This window comes from Thalia democratica, chromosome 2, assembly GCF_965202585.1.
Source record: "Thalia democratica chromosome 2, ktThaDemo2.hap1.1, whole genome shotgun sequence".
Lineage (NCBI taxonomy): Eukaryota > Metazoa > Chordata > Thaliacea > Salpida > Salpidae > Thalia > Thalia democratica.
The window spans coordinates 29,905,046-29,924,715 of record NC_139166.1 but is presented as its reverse complement, the minus strand read 5'-3'; the positions used below and the strand labels follow the sequence as shown (position 1 = coordinate 29,924,715).

Below are 19,670 nucleotides of genomic sequence, written 5' to 3'. Positions count from 1 at the left end.
ACTTTGTAAAAAACTAGAAAAGCCTAAAATTTTGTACAAAAATCACTAAGATACCTGGAAATTTAAGAATTTTTACATTAACAGTATTGATATTTATATTTGAAACAAAAATACATCATATATATAAATGTTTTGTCATCATCAAAACTTTTTTGAATTAAAATACATGTTTAAAGGAGTTTTACATTATTATTAAAAGGTTGTTATATTATTAAAGACAGCTTTTTACCTTTAAATTAATTGTATATTGTTTTATATTAATAATAGACCTGAAAACTTGTACTTTCAAAAACCTGGAAAAAATTTTTTCAAACCTTTTTGGTAACCTTTATAATAGTTTTTTATTTATTTTTTAGATGAAGTACTGCTTTAATGCTTTAACCCCATGTGATGTCCCTGTTTAAGACTATTACAAAATACTTAACTTATTATCTGTTGATAAATTAGTTAACTAACAAGTATGTTTTAATGAAATTTAAAATACTATAACTTATCTCAAGCTATTTTTTTATTGAGTTTTAACTAAGCTACAAGTTGCTTTAAATTTGCATACAATTTGCTTTTTAGAAGATTTCAAATTTTTAAGATTTAGCAAGAGCCTACAATAGGTTCATTATGGGAGGAGAAAACTAAAATAGTTAAAAGTTAAGATTTAACAATTTCTTACAAATATTTTCTCTTAATATTACAAGAAACATTTCCTAACAATTTGAGTTCTCACCAAACTTAGGAGGTGATTTATTTTCAATGAATTTACTCGCCATTTTAGGTTGCTCATATCATAAGGAACCCATTGTACTCACATACTTAAACCGGCTATCTGTCAAAAGCTAGTTAGATTATTAAGAATATGTAAAGAGCAGCATGTAGCTTAGTTAAAACTCTACAAAATTAGACCTAGTTCCAAAAAAAAGTGATTAGCCCCCTATGGCCCTAATAAAAAAATGCATATGTTAGGGTTGCCACACACTCATGTTTTATTTGAATATCTTGAAAAACCAGACTTGTTAAATAAAACTTTAGCTAGTTGTATGATATAGATATATCTTTAATAAAAAAATTAAATAAAAGGATTGTTTATATAAAGTAGGCATAAGCACAAATTATTTTTAAGCACAAACAATTGCTTAAAACAGCATGCAAAACATTCCAAGCAGATTTACAAATAACTATGTGGGCAAATATGATTGAAACTTTTAAAATTATTTAATTTGAAAAGTTATGGAAAAATCAGTTAAGGTTTTAGAAAATATAAATTAATAAATAAGAACATAAAGTTTGATATTAAGGGATGTTTGACCTTTTTTGAAATAATTTAGTAACTTTTTTTGATATTATATATAATATATTGTACAACAGAAAATAAACACATACAGTTTTATACAGATATGCTCAAGTTAGTTACTTGATTTATTTTTAATTACCATTGTTTAAGGGCATAGGTGAGGGTAAAACACTTTTTTCACAATTTGATCTTATTTTATATAGTTTTTACTAAGCTACAAGATGTTTTTTACAGATTTTTAAAATTCAAAATAAATTTTGAAATATAGCTGGTCAAAGTCGGAGGCAACAATAAGTTCTTTATGGGAGGCCCAAACTAAAACAGCAGAAATAGACTATTTCACTAAAAATCTATCTTCTCCTACATTTTTTGAGATAACTACCTCAAAATTTCAGGAAGTGTTCCATGGTATATTTAGAAAATTCTGTTATAAAGAATTAAAAAGAATTTAAAAATAAAAATATATACAAAAAAACAGTTTTTTTTTGTATTTTTGTTATAAAATTTTATCTTTTAATTTTTTTAAATTTTATTCCGACAGAATTTTCTAAATATTGCAAAGAACATTTCCTGAAAACTTGAGGTAGTTATCTTAAAAAACGTAGAAAATAGATTTCTAGTTATTAGCTGTTTTAGTTTGAGCCAACCATAAAGAACCTATTGTAAGTCATTTGGCTGAATAAAATTAATAATTTGAAAAATATATTAATTTAGGTCTATTGCTCAAGTATCAAAATAAAAGATACATTTTTGATCGTTTAAATTTCTAAGAAACTTGCAATAAAAATGTTTGTATAATAATTATAAACTTTTTACAACACTGACTGTATAGTTTTTTAGTATAAAATGGTTATTTGTACTTGACTTAAAAATTAAATAAAACCAATATTATATTCTTTTTTGATAATGTTTTTGTTTTTAACTATTAAGTAAACTTTGTGCTGAGCAGAAAGCACTGATAAACTTACATTTTTTGAACTTTGTAATCTGGATTGTAGTATTGATTAAGAAAAAGAAATTAGTGAAGGTATCATCAAACTCAGCATAAATAAAGTTTTAAGTACAATAAATTAAATAGTTTGTTAACGTGTTGTTAACTAGCAGACTAAAAATCATGCTAATATCGACGATAAAGTTGTAAGTGATAATATTTTATATCTGCTGATTCGTTTATTAATAATAAAATCTGTTTCTATTTATTAAATAAATCAATGAACTACTAACAATTCAACATAGTGTTTTTGGTAATAACAGTCTAAATTCAGTTATAAGTACCAAAAACTGAATTCAACTAATAAAACAATGAAGAATTTTTTATTATTTTCAAAATACTTTTTAAATAGATTTAATATAGTTGTAAATTATTAATAAATATTGATGTTTGATTTCTTATGTCAATTTATATAGTATTAATTATTTGATTCTAAATGAATTAATTGCTTGTGTGTGTAGACAAATTTTTATTTTGAATCTTCATAAAACTTCAAAGTTCACTAATAATAGAGTTAGACTAAGTATGTAGTTAATATTTAATAAAGTATTTAAATAATACTGAACTGGGAATTTTGTAGTAATTGGGGAGAAGTGTTCAATTAATAAGTATGTAAGACAAAGCCATATAACTAAAATATCATTGTGAAAATATGGTAAAATATATAAAGAGGTCATTAAAAAGAGGATCAAATATAAAGTTTTACCTTCAGTTGCTAAATGGTTTGCATGTAAATAGAAATTGAGTAATGATTTTTAAGGAGAAATGCACTAATAAAAGTGTTTACGCAGTCCGACCACTAGCGGCACTTATTAAAATTAGATCTTTGGGTGCACCGGTTTTATTTTTTGCAGCTTGGTGTACACATAATTTGATTAGCTTGATTTAAAGTATACTCTTTTGAACTTGAATTGTTTTAATAGTTACATGTCATCATAAAGTTTAACTATTAGATTATAACAAGACTGCTTATGGTTAAATATATTTTTCACTTTAAATATTTATTTGCACCTAGAAATCTAATATATGACTCTCCGAAGTTCAAACATCGTTGTGCTTAAGATGTAAAAACTTTTTTTAAGTCTTTGTAGTAAACTGAGGCTTACTCTGGCTAGTATTTTTTTTGCCTCAAAGAATTGCAATCCTTAAATATACTTAATTAACATTTTTCGCCTAAATATAAATCTTTCAAGTTCAAGGGATAACCTGCTGTTTTGATTGATAGAACATTTTAAAGTCTTCTGTTAAAAAATGTAAAACAAAAAAATAAAACTTTGATGTTTTCTAAATGCATACTTCTTTTATTATTATTAAGTGAAAAATACCAATTATTACGATTTTGTAGTTGATATAGATGTACCTTTTATGCCCATAATTATGAAATTATATTTTTTAGAGCTAGATTGTGGTTTTAAGTGTTATACATTATACTTAACATTAAGGGCATAGGGGGGGGGGGGTAAACACCCTTTTTTAGTTTTTGATCTTATTTTATATAGTTTTTACTAAGCTACAAGATGCTTTTTAAAGATTTACAAAATTCAAAATAATTTTTGAGATATAGCCGGTCAAAGTCGGAGGCAACAATAGGATCCTTATGGGAGGCGCAAACTAAAACGGCAAAAATAGACTATTTCACTAAAAATCTATCTTCTACATTTTTTGAGAAAACTACTTCAAACTTTCAGGAAATGTTCCTTGATATATTTAGAAAATTCTGTCGGAAGGAATTTTTAAAAAATAAAAAATAAAAATTTTATATTAAAAATAAACAAAAAAAACAGTTTTTTTTTGTTATTTTGTTATAAAATTTTTATTTTTTATTTTTTTTAAATTTTGTTCCGACAGAATTTTCTAAATACTGCAAGGAACATTTCCCTGAAAATTTGAGGTAGTTATCTCAAAAAACCTAGGAGGAGATAGATTTTTAGTAATTTCTAATAATTTGCCGTTTTAGTTTGTGCCTCCCATAAGGATCCTATTGTTGCCTCCGACTTTGACCGGCTATATCTCAAAAATTATTTTGAATTTTGTAAATCTGTAAAAAGCATCTTGTAGCTTAGTAAAAACTATATAAAATAAGATCAAAAACCAAAAAAGGGTGTTTAACCCCCTATGCCCTTAATTTATGGTTTTAAGAATAATTTATTTATACTACTTTTGTACAAGTTTGGGTACTCAAACAAAGAAAAATATTAAGGGCATAGGGGGGGTAAACACCCTTTTTTGGTTTTTGATCTTATTTTATTTAGTTTTTACTAAGCTACAAAATGCTTTTTACAGATTAAAAAAATTCAAAATAACTTTTGAGATATAGCCGGTCAAAGTCAGAGGCAACAATAGGATCCTTATGGGAGGCACAAACTAAAACGGCAAAAATAGACTATTTCACTAAAAATCTATCTTCTCCTACATTTTTTGAGATAACTTCCTCAAATTTTCAGGAAATGTTCCTTGATATATTTAGAAAATTCTGTCGGAAGGAATTTTTAAAAAATTAAAAAATAAAAATTATATTTAAAAAATAAACAAAAAAAACAGTTTTTTTTTTGTGTTTTTGTTATAAAATTTTTATTTTTTAATTTTTTTAAATTCTGTTCCGACAGAATTTTTTAAATATTGCAAGGAACATTTCCTGAAAATTTGAGGTAGTTATCTCAAAAAACGTAGGAGAAGATAGATTTTTAGTGATTTCTAGTTATTTGCCGTTTTAGTTTGCGCCTCCCATAAGGATCCTATTGTTGCCTCCGACTTTGACCGGCTATATCTCAAAAAATACTTTGAATTTTTTAAATCTGTAAAAAGCATCTTGTAGCTTAGTAAAAACTATATAAAATAAGATCAAAAACCAAAAAAGGGTGTTTACCCCCCCCCCCCCCCTATGCCCTTAAATATTTTTTAAATAAAGGATAAAAATTTGACAAGCTTAATTAAATATTTTTTAAAACTAACCATTTTGTTAAAGCTTATTCTAGTTTTATTTAAATTTTAAAATGTTAATAACTACATAATTAAATATTAAATTTTATTTAGCTTAATTAGGAAATAGTTTTATGTTAAATATTCTTTTATAAAATGTGTTCATTTGTAACATTTCATTAATAGCTGTTACCAATAATACTTAAGTACTTAAAATATAAAAATAATGCAAATTAAATGAAATAAATGATAGTCATAAATATTTTCTACTTAACTAAGTAAAAATCAGGTACACTTTCACTGCAGACATTTGATTAGCATTTAGAATTTTAAAGTGACTTTGATTTTTCTATGTTTTATTGAAGAATAAACTAAAATAATTTTTGTAGATTCTAAGTAAAACTGCCAATTGCAATTGCAATTTTTTCTTATAAATGTAATTAAGTGAAACATTATTTTTTGGTTTTAAATGAAGTATAAAAATTGTTTTACTCCAGTCAAAAATTTTAAAATAAAATAAGAAAATTTTAAGCAGTAGTTTCCAAACTAAGAAGGCAATTAAGAGAGTTATATTTTTAATAAAAACATTTTAATAGTGTCTATGAAAAATAAATGATAATTCTTTAAAAACAAATTAAATATTTTGTATTTAATGTAAATTAAGGTAGTAGATAATGAAAAAAAAAAAAAAGAATTCTAACTGAGCTACCAATTGTTTATTTTTATAATTAAAAAATACGCACACTTATATAATTATAATGCATTGTAGGCTCAACATATTTAATTGAGATTCTTAAATAAACTCATGCTAGTTTTTTTGATCTCAAAGAGTGGCAATCCGTATTTTCATTCCAAATACAATTTAAAACATTAAAAGTTTTAAGAATAAAGTTTTTAAACATCCATTTCAGTATGTATAAGTTTTATTTAGCTTAAAATGTTTTGCTAAGTCTTTTAAAAAGATTATTATAAAAAATATTTTTTTTAAATTATTTATATACGTTGAATTTTTTGCAGATATATTTTAATCTAGTTTATAAGTTAAAATGTCAACATTATCTGCTTCAAGTACTGGAGTAAAGTACAATCCAAAGCAGTTGGAAATTAAAACTCTTACTGTTGAGAAGCTTCTTGAACCACTCGTTGTTCAAGTTACTACTCTGGTCAACAATAAAATTTCTAACAAAAAGAAGGGCAAAAGCAAAAAGCCAAAAGAACTAGTTAAGAGTGTAGAGGATGCCACTGAAGCTTTTATAACAAAAGGAAATGAAATTGCCAGAGAAAACCCAGGTCTTAGAACTGAGTTAGAAAAAGCTGTTGAGCAAACACAGGCTGATGGTGAAGTAATGGCACAAACTTCCCATAGTTTTGCAGATGATCCATTGTCACCAATGAAAAGAGGTAGTATGGTTAGAGCAGCAAGAGCTCTTCTTTCTTCTGTTACTAAGCTTTTGATTCTGGCTGACATAGCTGACGTCATGAGACTTCTCAGCAAGTTGAAGCTGCTCAAAAGATCAGCTGCAGATGTACGTGATGCCTCTGATTTTAACAGGCTTGAAGATGCATATGAAAATTTGATGACAAAAATGCAAGAATTGCAACCTTGCCTGCTTAGTCGGCAAAATGATTTAAAAGATCCAAAAAATAGAGATGATTTAGCTGCAGCAAGAGCTGAACTTTTGACAAATGGAAAAATGTTGTATGATGCAGTAAAGCTTAGCATTCACCATCCAGATGTTGCTGGTCCAAATGCTAACAAAGATGCTATCTATAAAAGACTTATAGGAACAATGGATAAAGTGAATTCAGCAGTCCAAGGAAATTCTCATGGTAAAAAGGATAGTTCAAATGGCGAGTTGGAGCAAGCTATGGAAGACCTGCTCAACCGTGTTAACATGGATCCATTGTCTTTTGAGGAGCGAAAGCATAGACCTTCACTGGAAGAACGCCTTGAAAGTATTATTAGTGGAGCTGCTTTAATGGCAGATTCTTCATGTACCAGAGAAGAACGCCGTGAGAGGATTGTTGCAGAATGTAATGCAGTACGCCAAGCATTGCAAGACTTGCTTAATGAGTATATGAGTGCTCAGGCAGAGGGTAGGTCTACTGATGATCTTGAAAATGCTATTGATTATATGCAAGAAAAAACAAAAGATCTCAGGCGTCAATTGCAAAAAGCAGTTATTGATCATATATCTGACACTTTTCTTGACACTTCATCACCAATTATGGCACTAATATCAGCTGCAAAAAGTGGAGATGAAAATTTGGTCAAAGAAGAAGCTCAGATTTTTAGGGACCATGCCAACAAATTGGTTGAAGTTGCAAACCTTGCTTGCTCAGTCTCTGGCAACCAAGAAGGTAATAGAATGGTTAAGTTGGCTGCCAAAACTCTTGAAGTGTTGTGCCCTCAGGTGATAAACAGTGCTCTCACTCTAGCTGCAAGACCTGAAAGTGAGCCAGCACAAAAGAACATGGACACTTACAAAGATACTTGGTTGAAGCATGTTGGTTTATTGACTGATGCAGTTGATGAAATAACCCCAATAGATAAATTTTTAGCTATTAGTGAAAATCACATCCTAGAAGACATCACCAAGTGTGTGCAAGCTATTCAAGAGGATAGTCAGGATGACTTATTGAACAGTGGTAATGATATTCTAGGAAGAAGTGCCAGAGTAGTGCATGTTGTCAGAGGTGAAATGGAAAACTATGAACCAGACTTTTATGTTCAAAAAGTAACTGATGCATGTGATGCCCTTGAAAATGCAGCAAATGTTCAATTTAGTCAGCAATTGGATAAATCTGCTAATGCAATTGCTAGTGGTGATAAGGGTGAAGCTTTTGACAATGAATTTATTGATACTTCCAGGATGGTTTATGATGCTGTCCGTGAAGTTAGGCAAGCTGTTCTTGCTTTGAAAGACCCAGAAGACTTAGAAACTGACAGTGATGATCCAGATGGTGACAACATGTCTAGAGTTAGCGGAAGAACAAATGACACAATTGATCGTACTGGTAAACCAGATGAAAGGGAAAATATGAAGAAGATAATTGAAGCTATGAATGAAGAGCAGAAAAAGGAGTTTGAACTCAATCAACAAGAACTGAAACAGGAGCGAGAAGTAGCAGACCAAGAGTTAGGTAAATGGGATGAAACTTCCAATGACATTATTGTACTTGCAAGACAAATGTGTGCTGTCATGTTGGACATGACTAACTTTACAAGAGGACGCGGTAAACTCAAAAACACTTCAGATGTTATTGAAGCTTCCAAAAAAATTGCAAACATTGGTAGTCGTTTAGACAGCATTGCACGTGGAATTGCTGATATGTGTCCAGAATCCTCTGTTAAAGATGACTTGCTTGCTTACTTGGAGCGTATTTCTCTTTACTGCCATCAGCTTAAAATGTGTGCTAAGGTCAAAGCTGAAGTACAAAACATTTCAGCTGAAATGGTTGTTTCAAGTGTAGAAGGAGCTATGTCATTGATACAAGCAGCCAAGAACTTGATGAATTCTGTTGTATTAACTGTAAAAACATCTTATGTTGCATCTACCAAGTTTGATAGAGCAGGTAGCAACAAAGGAAACGAGATTCAGTGGAAAATGAAAGTGCCTGACAAGAAACCCCTGGTTAGAAGTACAAGCCAAAAACCAGACCGACCTGTTTTGAGGAGAGCATCACAAAAGAAAATTAGTCATGGTGAAGCTCTTAGTGAATTCAAACATGATATGTAAAAAAAAACAAAAAGTGACTTATTGATAGTGATTTGTAATTGTAGATTATTGGATTATTGTAAGTCCTGACGTGCTGAAGTTGTTTAATGGTGCTTTTTATTTTTCTACTCTTTGTACACGATGAATTATGTATATAGCTACTTTTTCATATAAACTGTCGGTACAATAGTTCTTTGTGATCATGTTTTTATTTTTAAATCACTGACATTTTTATAAAGTGAATTTTTATTAAATGGTACTTTAGAATTTTAATTACAATTGATTTTTTACACTAATTATTGTCTTCAAATATAAATGATATACATCTTTTTTTGAGTATTTCTGAGCATCATAAAAATTTCTTTTGACTTAAAAATTTAGTAACATTTGCTTTGTTTCATTAAGAAACGTATTCCTAATTGTTTACATTTTTTCATAAGTATACTAATAAACAATGGTTATTGTGACCAAACATACAGAATAATTTGTACATTTATTTTAAGTTATTGTTAATTGTATTTTTCAGTGACCATTTGATAATACCATATGCAATAGTAGCTTTTGCTTGTTAATTTATCTAAAATGACCACAAAACTTCTAAAGAAATTTGATAAGTCAAGTAAGTATATAAAAACTCAAAATTTATGAAAATTTAAGTGGTGTTTTGAACAATTACTTTGGGTGTAAGTTTGTTATATGATAACTAATATAAATTATTTTTTATATTATTGTCTTAAAATTAGTTATATAGTTAAAAAAAGTATTCCAAGTTAGTTGGAAATAGTTTTATTTAGCCCCATGTACTATATGTTTGCTATGTTCTCTGAAATTTAAGTTATAATATTTCAAATTACCTGTTTATAAACCAGTTTATAGATAACATGTAAACACTTAGTTGTACTAGAAAAAATAATTAATATGTAGTAGATAATAGTAAGGCTTTAATATATTAAGAATATTAAAATATTAAGCACATCAGTAGCTTTATTTCTCCGTGTATTAGTGTAAATAAAAAGTAGTTTTTTCACAAAAGCCACAGTGTTTACATTTGAATATATTTTACAATACTTGGTTTAAAATAAATGGAAAAAATAAGTAAAGATAAAAACAGTAATCTTCAAGATACCTACAACTTTGTCTTATAATTCAAAATTTTACCAGGTTAAAATGTTATAACTAAAGTTTTTGTGAAGATGAAAAACTGCTAAAACTTGATTAATCTATTTTCTAAGTTTTTTAAAATTTGTAAAAAAGTAATCATTTGGAAGTTTTATGAATTATTTATTTATACAACATGTAAGTCTATTTAAATTTAATCAGTACGTGGCATTGAAAATAACTTTAAATTTTTTAAAGTTTAACAGCTTTAAAAAATAAAATCTTTTGTGTTTACAAGTTGTTGAGTTGTCAGTCATTAAAATTCTCTTATATTAATAGAAGTATGGAAAAAATACTATTAGTCAGGGTTGCCAAAAAAGCTCAAAACCTGGAACTAAAAAAAAACCTTGAATTTTAAACAATTTTTACATGTTAAATAGTAAAATATCGATAAAACACAAAAAAAGTATCATATAGATAAAAAAATTTTATCATCATCAAAAATTTATTTATTAAAAAACTCATTTAAAGTAGCTTTAGAGTATCTTTTCAATGTTTTTATACCATTTAAAACAGTTTTAACCTCAAACTTAACTTCAAACTAAAAATAGACTTAAAACTGCGACTTTTAAAAACCTAGAGGAAATTTTAAAACTTGGAGAAAATTTTCCAAAAACATTTGGCTATCCTGATTAGTAGACGCGTTTATACTTTCAGGTTAATACAAACATGCTATAATTTGCTTCAATTGTTGTATAGATAGATTATTACTATTTAGTAAATATAAGGTTGTTCAAACTTAAGCTATTGCTTTTTTTTATTTATTAAGAATTATTTTAGTCTATAGGAAATTTACTGTTATATTACTAGTTCACAAAGTTTGAAGAAAAATTTCTGAGTTCTAGAAAATCTCACTAAAAACATCAGTGCTGACTTATTCAAGTATCATTAATAAAACTAATTTTTGTAAACGAAATTATCAATCTAGAAATTATTTTGAATACACTCATTTTAACCATGAAACTGCTTTATAAACTCCACTATGTAAAATTGGCTGCAACATTTTAATTTAATACTAATATTTCTGAAATAAACAAGTAAAAATAAAGTGCGCTCACAAATGAAAAAAAAAGTAAGATCCAACTTTACTGTCACAGTTGGAACAGCAAGCGTGAGATGCTTGCATCAAGTCAACATAGCTCAGGGAGGAGGCGGCAGATCTTCATACAGTGGAGTGTCGGCTACTGTGTTTGGTGCCACAGGTCACGTCGGAAGGACTGTCACTAATCATCTCGGTTATTTACTTGTTTTGATTTTAAATACCTCGTTGGAAAATGTAATAGTAGTACATATATGCTTTATTTAAGCTTTCTTTGTGCACTCAATGCACGATCTTCTGAATTGCTATAGTTTACTCAAAATTTTAAAAGCAACTGAACTTACAGGTACAATGTACTTTGATACTCTACTTTAGAAATGACTTAGCCATATACAAACTTTTTAGATATTAATTACAAGTTTTTTGCTTAAATTTGTTCTGTTTTTAGCATCTACTGGAACACAGCTAATAATTCCATTTAGGGGAGAAGACAAAAGAGTTTTGCCTCTCAAAGTTATGAGTGACTTGGGACAAATGATGTTTAGGGTAAGAAAGTTTAAATTATGTGAAACAACTTTTGTTTATTTAAATTTTACCACTTTTTTTGATAAGTGTTTATAAACCAAGTATTGTGATATTTCACAACTTGTATGTTTTTTATAGCCACACAGAATAAATGAAGACGAAGAGAATACGCGTGAACTCATCCAATATTCCAATGTAGTACTTAACTTTGTTGGCAGTGACCGCCCATTCAAGTTAGTATGCGATTTTTTTAGTTAAATATATCTTTAAGAACTGTGATGTTATGTTAACTATCATTTTGAAAGGGTAGCTTTGCCTATTTTCTATTTAACTTTTTATATGATTAGTTATAAATACAAATCATAAAATCAACAATCATTCTCACTACCTTTGAATTGAGTTTTCTCTATTATTTTATCTGCTTATAGATATCAATTATTTATTAATGTTCTTGTGTATATTACATTAAAATTGTCTATTTTAATGACTGTAGCATTTTAAAGTGTATTTTTTTTCTTTAAACTATTTAATTTGAATCCATGTAACTTCAGTTTTTATTCATTGGAAGATGTTAACTTGGAGTGGCCAAAAAACTTGGCAAGAATGGTGGCTGAAAAAAATGACGGAACAAAACTCATTCATATGACAAACCTTGCTTGCCACCAGGAAAAAGCTAGAAAGATTTCTAAAATTCTCGCTTTGCAGGTAAATTGCTAGCTTAAAATGTACAGTAGTCTTTTTTTGTATCTGCCTACAGTTATTCTTTTATATTAAGTTTTAGTGTATTTATTTATACTACTTATATAAATATAATAGGGAGATTTTATTGTCATTGATTTAAATTTTAAGACAAATGTTTTTAAATGGTAAGCCATGAAATTACCGACTTTGAAATAACTTTTTATTTTATTAGTAGTCAACTTTTTGATTTGTTATAGTTTTAACTAATTTTTATTGTTGAGATGTATTTAACAAGATTTAAAAGTAAGCTTTTTGATTGTCATTTTATTTAAAAGTTATATATGTTTTCATTTTCTTACAAGGTATTTAAAGTCATGTTTTAATAGGGTTCATACGCTTCAGGATAAATCAGGCTAAATCAGTTTATTTTTGGAAATAGATAAGTTTAAAAAATGTCAGTTTTTGTCAGTTTAATTTAATTACTTGTAATTTTAAAAATTAAAAAAATTGAAAATAAGTTTTTTGAGTAGATAATTAAATTGTAAATTACTTTTAATATAAAATATTAATTTTTGTAGTAAAAAGTAATTTTAGTAAAACTAAGGTATTATTGGCAAAACATCATGATTTTTTAGTACAAGTTCTTCAAAAACTATAAGTTTCAAAATTAAATTTGAGAATCAGATTTTTTAATCTAAATAAAAAAGTTTTATTGGAACAAAAGTTATCAGAAGTAGGAGTTTTCTAAAATGTGTTTGATTTTTACTTTTTATATTAAAAAAGGTTAGTTTTAAACTTAGAAAGTTGCTGTAGTTTATTATGTTGTTTAAAAAGTTCAAGATTTATATAGCCAGCATTCTAAAAGTAAAACGTTAAGTATGTTTGTAGTAGTTACATGACAATTCAAGTTTTGACAACTCAAGTTATTATTACATTATTAAGGGTCCACATCTAATAAATTAGTTTGAAATTTAAAAAAAAACAATATAAAAAGCTAAAAAGTCCAATAGTTATAGGCTATACTGTATTAACTGAACTATTAGACTATTTCGTTTTATAAATCTGTCTAAAATTGTCAAATTTTGCATACGAACCCAGTTTTTGTAGTTTTAACCTAGCTTCCTTGACTACTGATAGATAGTTTTATTAAAAAGTATAATATTGTTGTAAACAGTATGAAGCAGAATGTGCCATGAAAGAAATATATCCAGATACCACCATTGTTAGAAGCGCACAAGTATATGGGGCAAAGGATAAATATGTCAACCTACTAACTAATCCAAGTTTGTGATTTACTTATATTTTAAGATTGGTACTGTTCTATATCAAGCATTATCCCATAAATTATTTTAGGCTATTAGGGGTTACATCATTTTTTTATTGGTTTTAGCTTTACTTCAAAAGCTTGTGAGTAAATGTTAAAAGCTAGTTTTAAAAAATACTTATTTAATTTTTTAGATATTATCAGTAACAAAACTCAATACAAATGAGGAGTAAATGATTTTTTGTGTCCGATTTTCTTGAAACTATGAAAAAATTACTAAATATGTATCACTTAAGTTTTTACAGCAATTCGTCTCAATTTTAAAAAAAAGTTTATTTTCTATAAATCGTTATAAATAGAAATTTAATGAATGAAATAGTCGTTTTTTATTTGTTGAAAAAAATTGGTTGCGAGTTTTATTTTTTTAACAAATTTTTGTTATATTGCTCGAAAACTGTAGGAACAATTTGGCCACTAAACCTGGAGTTCTGGAAAAACCTGAATAAACCTGGAAATTAGGCTAAAAAAAACTTGTAGTTCGAGATATTTTGAAAAAAAAAACCTGAAATATTTAACTAATTTTAGAAAATCCTGGAATTTTAAACAATTTTTACGTGTTTAGTAGTGAAATTTCGATTTTACACTAAAGATCTATCGTTAAGATAGAAAAATTTGTCATCATAATTTTTTTTTTATTAAAAAAAACATGTTTTAATTAGCTTTCCAGTATCTTTTCAATGTTCTTATACTACCTAACACATATTTTTACTTTAAACTTAATTTTAAACTAGGAGTAGACCCAAAAACGTATACTTTCAAAAACCTGAAAAAATTTGGAAGAAATTTTTAAAAAACCAGTAGCCACTCCGTAGGAAGCAATTAGTAAGAAGAAAAAAAATTAGTTCGTACATTTCGCCTTAAAGGACCTAACAACTCTCCAACTTTATTTGCTAACATGTCAAAACTTAAACTTTATTTTAGTTTTAAAAAGCAACTGGTAGCTTAGTTATCAATGTGAGAAATAATGCAATCTTTAAAGTTTTTACCCCCACATGACTTTAACAAGTACTTATTTTTAGCTGTTTTTAATTTGTGAAGTATATTATTTTAAGATTTGTAATAACTGACTATTCCTTCAAAACAGCTTGAATTTTTTTTTTCGTTAAGTTTAGTATCAACATAGTTTTTCCCTTAAATTCAAACTAACTTTTAATAATTATTTACAAACTTTGTTTTTAACTGCAATGTTGTGTCAATCATTTTAGGATGGGCAGACATGGCAATACTAGGAGCACTTCCCTGTTTACACGGAGGCGGAAAAAACACAACAGTTCAACCAGTATTTATATCCGACCTGGCCAAAGCTATCAGTACGATTGCTAAAGAAGAAGCTTGTAGAGGGCAAATGTTTGAATTTGTTGGGTTCGTTTTAATTTTAATTGATTAAACTGCTTCATATTCAATCATTCTGCTATCGACAATCTGTTTGTTTTATTTTGAAACAAGATAATTATATTAGCTATACTTGTATGGTAAAAAATTAAAATTGTTGGAAAAATAGCTGTATATGTAGTGATTTTAGTAAAAAACCAGCTGTTTTTTAATTTTTAAACGGATAGTGGGTAATAAATATATAAAATTTTGTCAAATTTGAGTATTTACATAGCATATTTAACAAGCGTCTAACCATTTAAAAACATAATACTTACTGACGTGCACAACACATTGAGCTGAGATTTTTTTAAACGTTTTATCTTTTGTAGTAAAAATTACCAGCAGGTCTGGTACGGAAGTATAAACTTAATTTATAGTGAATATTTCTTCAATATCAATGTGTGCACAGCATTTTTTAAAGTTTATGAGTCACTTTCTTAACTTCTTATTTATAAACTTTGCAAACTTTATTGATTAAAGTAAATATAGAATTAAATTAAAATCAAAGTAAAATTAAGCCGCTTACACAAATAGTTTGAAACATTTTTCTAATATTATATTTCCTCTTGTATTTACTTTTTTTTTTAATAGTAATTACTAAAACTAACTTTTTCAAAATGCATAAGTTCTAAAATTTAATAACAAAACGAAAAGCATATTCAATCTTAGCTAACTGTACAAAACTTTTTAACATCAGGATTACGTCACAATATTTTTAACACTTGCAAAGTTTAAAATAAAAACAAAAATTTTATAAAAATATGTAACATTTGTAAAAACTCGGTTTTATTATAAAGTTAATTAAGGGGGGAGGGGGTAAGGCACTTTTTTACATGTTGATCTTATTTTACAACTTAGCTTACAGATCCTTTTTTTAATTTTCTTATAATAAAAGTCAGTTTTTGAGAAATAAGAGGACAAAGTCGGAGAGTTGGATAGGATCCTTATGTAAGGGCGATACTAAAAAGGCAAAAAAGACTATTTATTTAAAAATATATCTTCTACAGTTTTTAAGCAATCTTTTTTTAAATATTTTAGTTAAATCTTAACTTAAAATAAACAATCTTATAGTAGCCAATTAAATAATTTGGAGTAAAAATATACTTTTGTTTAAAAAAGTATTTAAAAATATTGATTTTATACTCTTATTTTGGTCATAAAATTTTTATCTTTTAGTATTTTTAAAATCATTACAATATGATTTTTTTTATAATGCAAGGAACATATCCTGAAAATTTGTAGTCAATAGCTTATAAAATGAAGGAGAAGATAGATTTTTAGTGAATTTTTCAAAATCCGAGAAAAGTTGTCTTAAAAATTTTCGATTTCGTACAATTTTATCAGATATTTTCACAAAACTACTTATATCTCAAAATTTAATTAATTTTTTTTTGATTTATAAAAAGTATTTTATAGTACATACTCTAAGCTTTCAAATATAAGCCTATATTAATTTTTGTAAAAAAAATAAATATTAGACCTCCTGTTACCCTTAAATATATATATACTAAAAATTGTATAAAATTTCTTTCTGTGTGATAAAATTCTAGCAAAGCAATAGTTTTTTATCAACAGAAAGGACAGATTCAAGTTGTCAGACATGATTGATTACTTGTATGAGTTGCCAGTACACGAAAAAGAACATAAACATCTTGGTGATGCTATTGGCCCCATTGATAGAACTGAACCTGCCAAAATTTCTCAACAAGTTTGTTTTAGTTATATGCAGTAACAACAGATAAATTGTTTTATTTATATATTGGGAAATTGCAAATATTACAAAGACTGATATTTGTTGTTTAAAAAGTTACTAATCATGTTGGCCATGGAATTATACTTTTTGTGAAAATCATTAAATATCTTATAAATTTGAACTAAATATTGAATAAAAAAATACAATGTTGTGTCTCTGGCAATTTTGATAATTTTTTAGTAATTTTATTAAGGAAACCAAGTAATTTAAGTAGGGGGTTCTTACTTATTTTTCTAAACCTCAGATACTAAAAACTTTTTACAACTTAAAAATCTAAGGTATTTTTGAGATTTAAGGCATCAAAGTTGGTTCTGTATGTTACGAACAAAATAAAAAAGAATACAATAATTTATACTCTATTGTTCTTTAGTTAACACGCATTGCCTTGGATATGTACTTTAGAAGGCAGTACAGACCTTCATTACTTCCCAGGTTTGCAGATCTTATTTGGAAACATTTTGATAGAACTACATGGATGTCTGAGGAAAAATTTAAAATGGTTTGCTGTTAAAAACTTTTTTAAAATAATTGTATTAATTTATAGTATTTTTTTTATGCATTCCAAGTAGAAGGTTTAATTATGATATTTTTATAAATGAGTCTCACGTTGTTTATGTGAATCAAACTTTCTGTATGTTTACCATTGGTATGTAATTTTGTAACATTATAAATTTCAGTATTTTATGAAAATAAATTTAAGAAACTTTTTTGTTGTCAATCAAATTTTTATTTTTTAAGGTAAAGTAATTAGCAAAAGTAGGACTGTTTTAAGTATATAATAGTGTATTTTACTATTTTTAGCATTTTTATTATTTCAAAATAAGACAATGTTTTTATAATATTTAATTATTTTTGATGGAATTAGTTATTTAGTAGTATAATTTTGTACACGCGTTAAGATTTATTTTTTGTATGTAGTTTATTATATAAACAAATATGTTTGTAAACCACTAATTAATTATTACATTATCGTACGGTTGAATATTATTACATACTGTAGCTTAAAATTTACTTTAAGTAATTTTAAAAAAGGTAATTCTTAAAGTATTACAAGCACAAATGTGACAATTATTTTAACTTTAGAAAATTGTACTTAAGGCGTAAAAAGTGTTCAAAACAGCTTTGAATGAACAGATTCACTTCAACGACTACTTGAGCGGAGGCAAACCCGGCTTCGACGATTTGCTCATGGAACCGACCAGCTTCGAACAGAAAATATACGAACTGTTTTACAGCGTCACCGCGGATCCCAGCCACTATATTGAGTTCAACGAAAACAAAACCATACCTCGGGTTTGTTGGTTTACTTAACTTTGTTGTGTATGGCGTTTAAAAATATTCACATTAATTATTAAATAGATGATTGTTGTATTCCAAGTTTAACATTAAAAAAGGAAATTGATATGTACGTTTTAACAAATCTTAAAAACGCAAACAGGTAAGCACAAATGATATATACGGTGGAAATTTGAGAGCAGAAAATCTTGTGGCTGGATTATAATGTTTATACTTTTTTATATTTACTTTTTCGTGTACTAGAAAATAAACTAAACTATGAGAAGTAATATTTATTTTCCATAAGAGATATTTAGTACTTGTAAAATTATATTTCCACTAACATACATGTTACTTTTCTTATTATCTTATTTGCCAACTTAAAAAAAAAGTTCGTAAACTGAAAATAATTGAGTTTGTAATAAATATTAAGTTATGTTTGTATTAAATTTTTCTTTAATCAAGTTTGTAAACATTTTTAAAATTATTCTAACGTTATCTAAATACAAATGAAAATTTTAAACGTAGTTTTATTTAAAGTGTTATATATAATTTTTTTTAGGTGTGTTATACTTGTGATTTTTTATAAGTTCAGAGTTTATTTTATGCTGACGAAATTTTACAACTACTTTTCTCACATGATTTTTTCGAAGTTAAAGAGAGAAAAATGTTTATAGCGCTTTTGTTACTAAAAATAGACACAATAACGGTTTTCTCCAATTTAAGTAACATATCGTGTTTATCTTAATAAAAACATTTTTTTATGTCATCGGTTATTTAAATGTTTTTAAATTTACAAAAATATTACTTTCAGCACATTTAATAGCCATTTTAATTGTATTGAAGTTAATGAAAAATCAATTTTTAGGTTTAAACTTTTATTTTCTTATACGCATACAATAAAAAAAGTTTAATATGATTAATTTGTTTTTCTTTTACAAAGCGATCAAACATATTAAGTACCAACTGCAACTAACAATCGATTAAAACAATTTATTTGCAATTCAGCCCGACACGCCCGCATAAATCAAGTATGAGAAATATCTCGCTCGAGCTCATTATAAAGTAATTCTCCCTAGCGCGTGTTTAAGCAAGTTTATTTTTACCGCCTTATAAGGACCTCTTTTGTTTATACACTACAAAAAAGTTTGGTTTGTTTATGGATTAATTGATGTAAGAGTTATACAGCTTGATTTTTAAACCAGTTGTGGTTTATAGTTATAAGAACTACTATGTTTGTAAATATTGTTTTAGATAAATTATTATAGTATTACTATAATATTAATAAAAACAATAAAATATCTGACTCAAATCACCTAATTTAGATAATTAAAACTTATTTTAAAGCTCGTATAACTTTTGCAATTTTATTTGTGTTTAAGAATTTTATACTACGGTGTTACTCCGATAATATGCCAATCTTAGTAAACATTTCTGAAATTAAATAGATATCTAATCAAAAATAAGTACTTAAAGTGAAGTATTAGAAGCATAAAAGACTTTTTTATCTTAGAAGCTTATAAATTTAGGCTACGTACTCCAATATGAACAGGGTTGCCACTTTACCTGGAATTTGACAATTTAGGCAAAAAAACCTGGAATTTTCACATGTTCAGTAGTAAAATTT

At 26.8% G+C, this 19,670-nt stretch overlaps 2 protein-coding genes across 2 annotated transcripts; both read left to right on the top strand.

The window, feature by feature from the left end:
- Positions 1-6,216: 6,216 nt before the first annotated feature.
- On the top strand, positions 6,217-9,440 carry LOC145830025 (catenin alpha-2-like). Its single transcript, XM_082937920.1, has one exon. It carries the CDS (start codon positions 6,242-6,244, stop codon positions 8,933-8,935), a length of 2,694 nt encoding a protein of 897 aa, XP_082794046.1. The 5' UTR covers positions 6,217-6,241; the 3' UTR covers positions 8,936-9,440.
- Positions 9,439-18,962, top strand: LOC145830026 (NADH dehydrogenase [ubiquinone] 1 alpha subcomplex subunit 9, mitochondrial-like). Its single transcript, XM_082937921.1, has 11 exons — positions 9,439-9,533; positions 11,170-11,307; positions 11,560-11,657; positions 11,775-11,869; positions 12,188-12,341; positions 13,492-13,600; positions 14,847-15,003; positions 16,591-16,723; positions 17,139-17,267; positions 17,903-18,061; positions 18,207-18,962. Exons 1-11 carry the CDS (start codon positions 9,497-9,499, stop codon positions 18,267-18,269), a joined length of 1,272 nt encoding a protein of 423 aa, XP_082794047.1. The 5' UTR covers positions 9,439-9,496; the 3' UTR covers positions 18,270-18,962.
- The last annotated feature ends 708 nt before the right edge of the window (positions 18,963-19,670 follow it).

Bases quoted from the DNA above. Each gene is read 5' to 3' on its own strand.
- LOC145830026 (XM_082937921.1), top strand. From the start codon at position 9,497: ATGACCACAAAACTTCTAAAGAAATTTGATAAGTCAA. The intron at 11,658-11,774 runs GTAAGAAAGTTT...TGTTTTTTATAG, and splicing joins TGGGACAAATGATGTTTAGG to CCACACAGAATAAATGAAGA. The intron at 12,342-13,491 runs GTAAATTGCTAG...TGTTGTAAACAG, and splicing joins CTAAAATTCTCGCTTTGCAG to TATGAAGCAGAATGTGCCAT.
- LOC145830025 (XM_082937920.1), top strand. From the start codon at position 6,242: ATGTCAACATTATCTGCTTCAAGTACTGGAGTAAAGTACAATCCAAAG.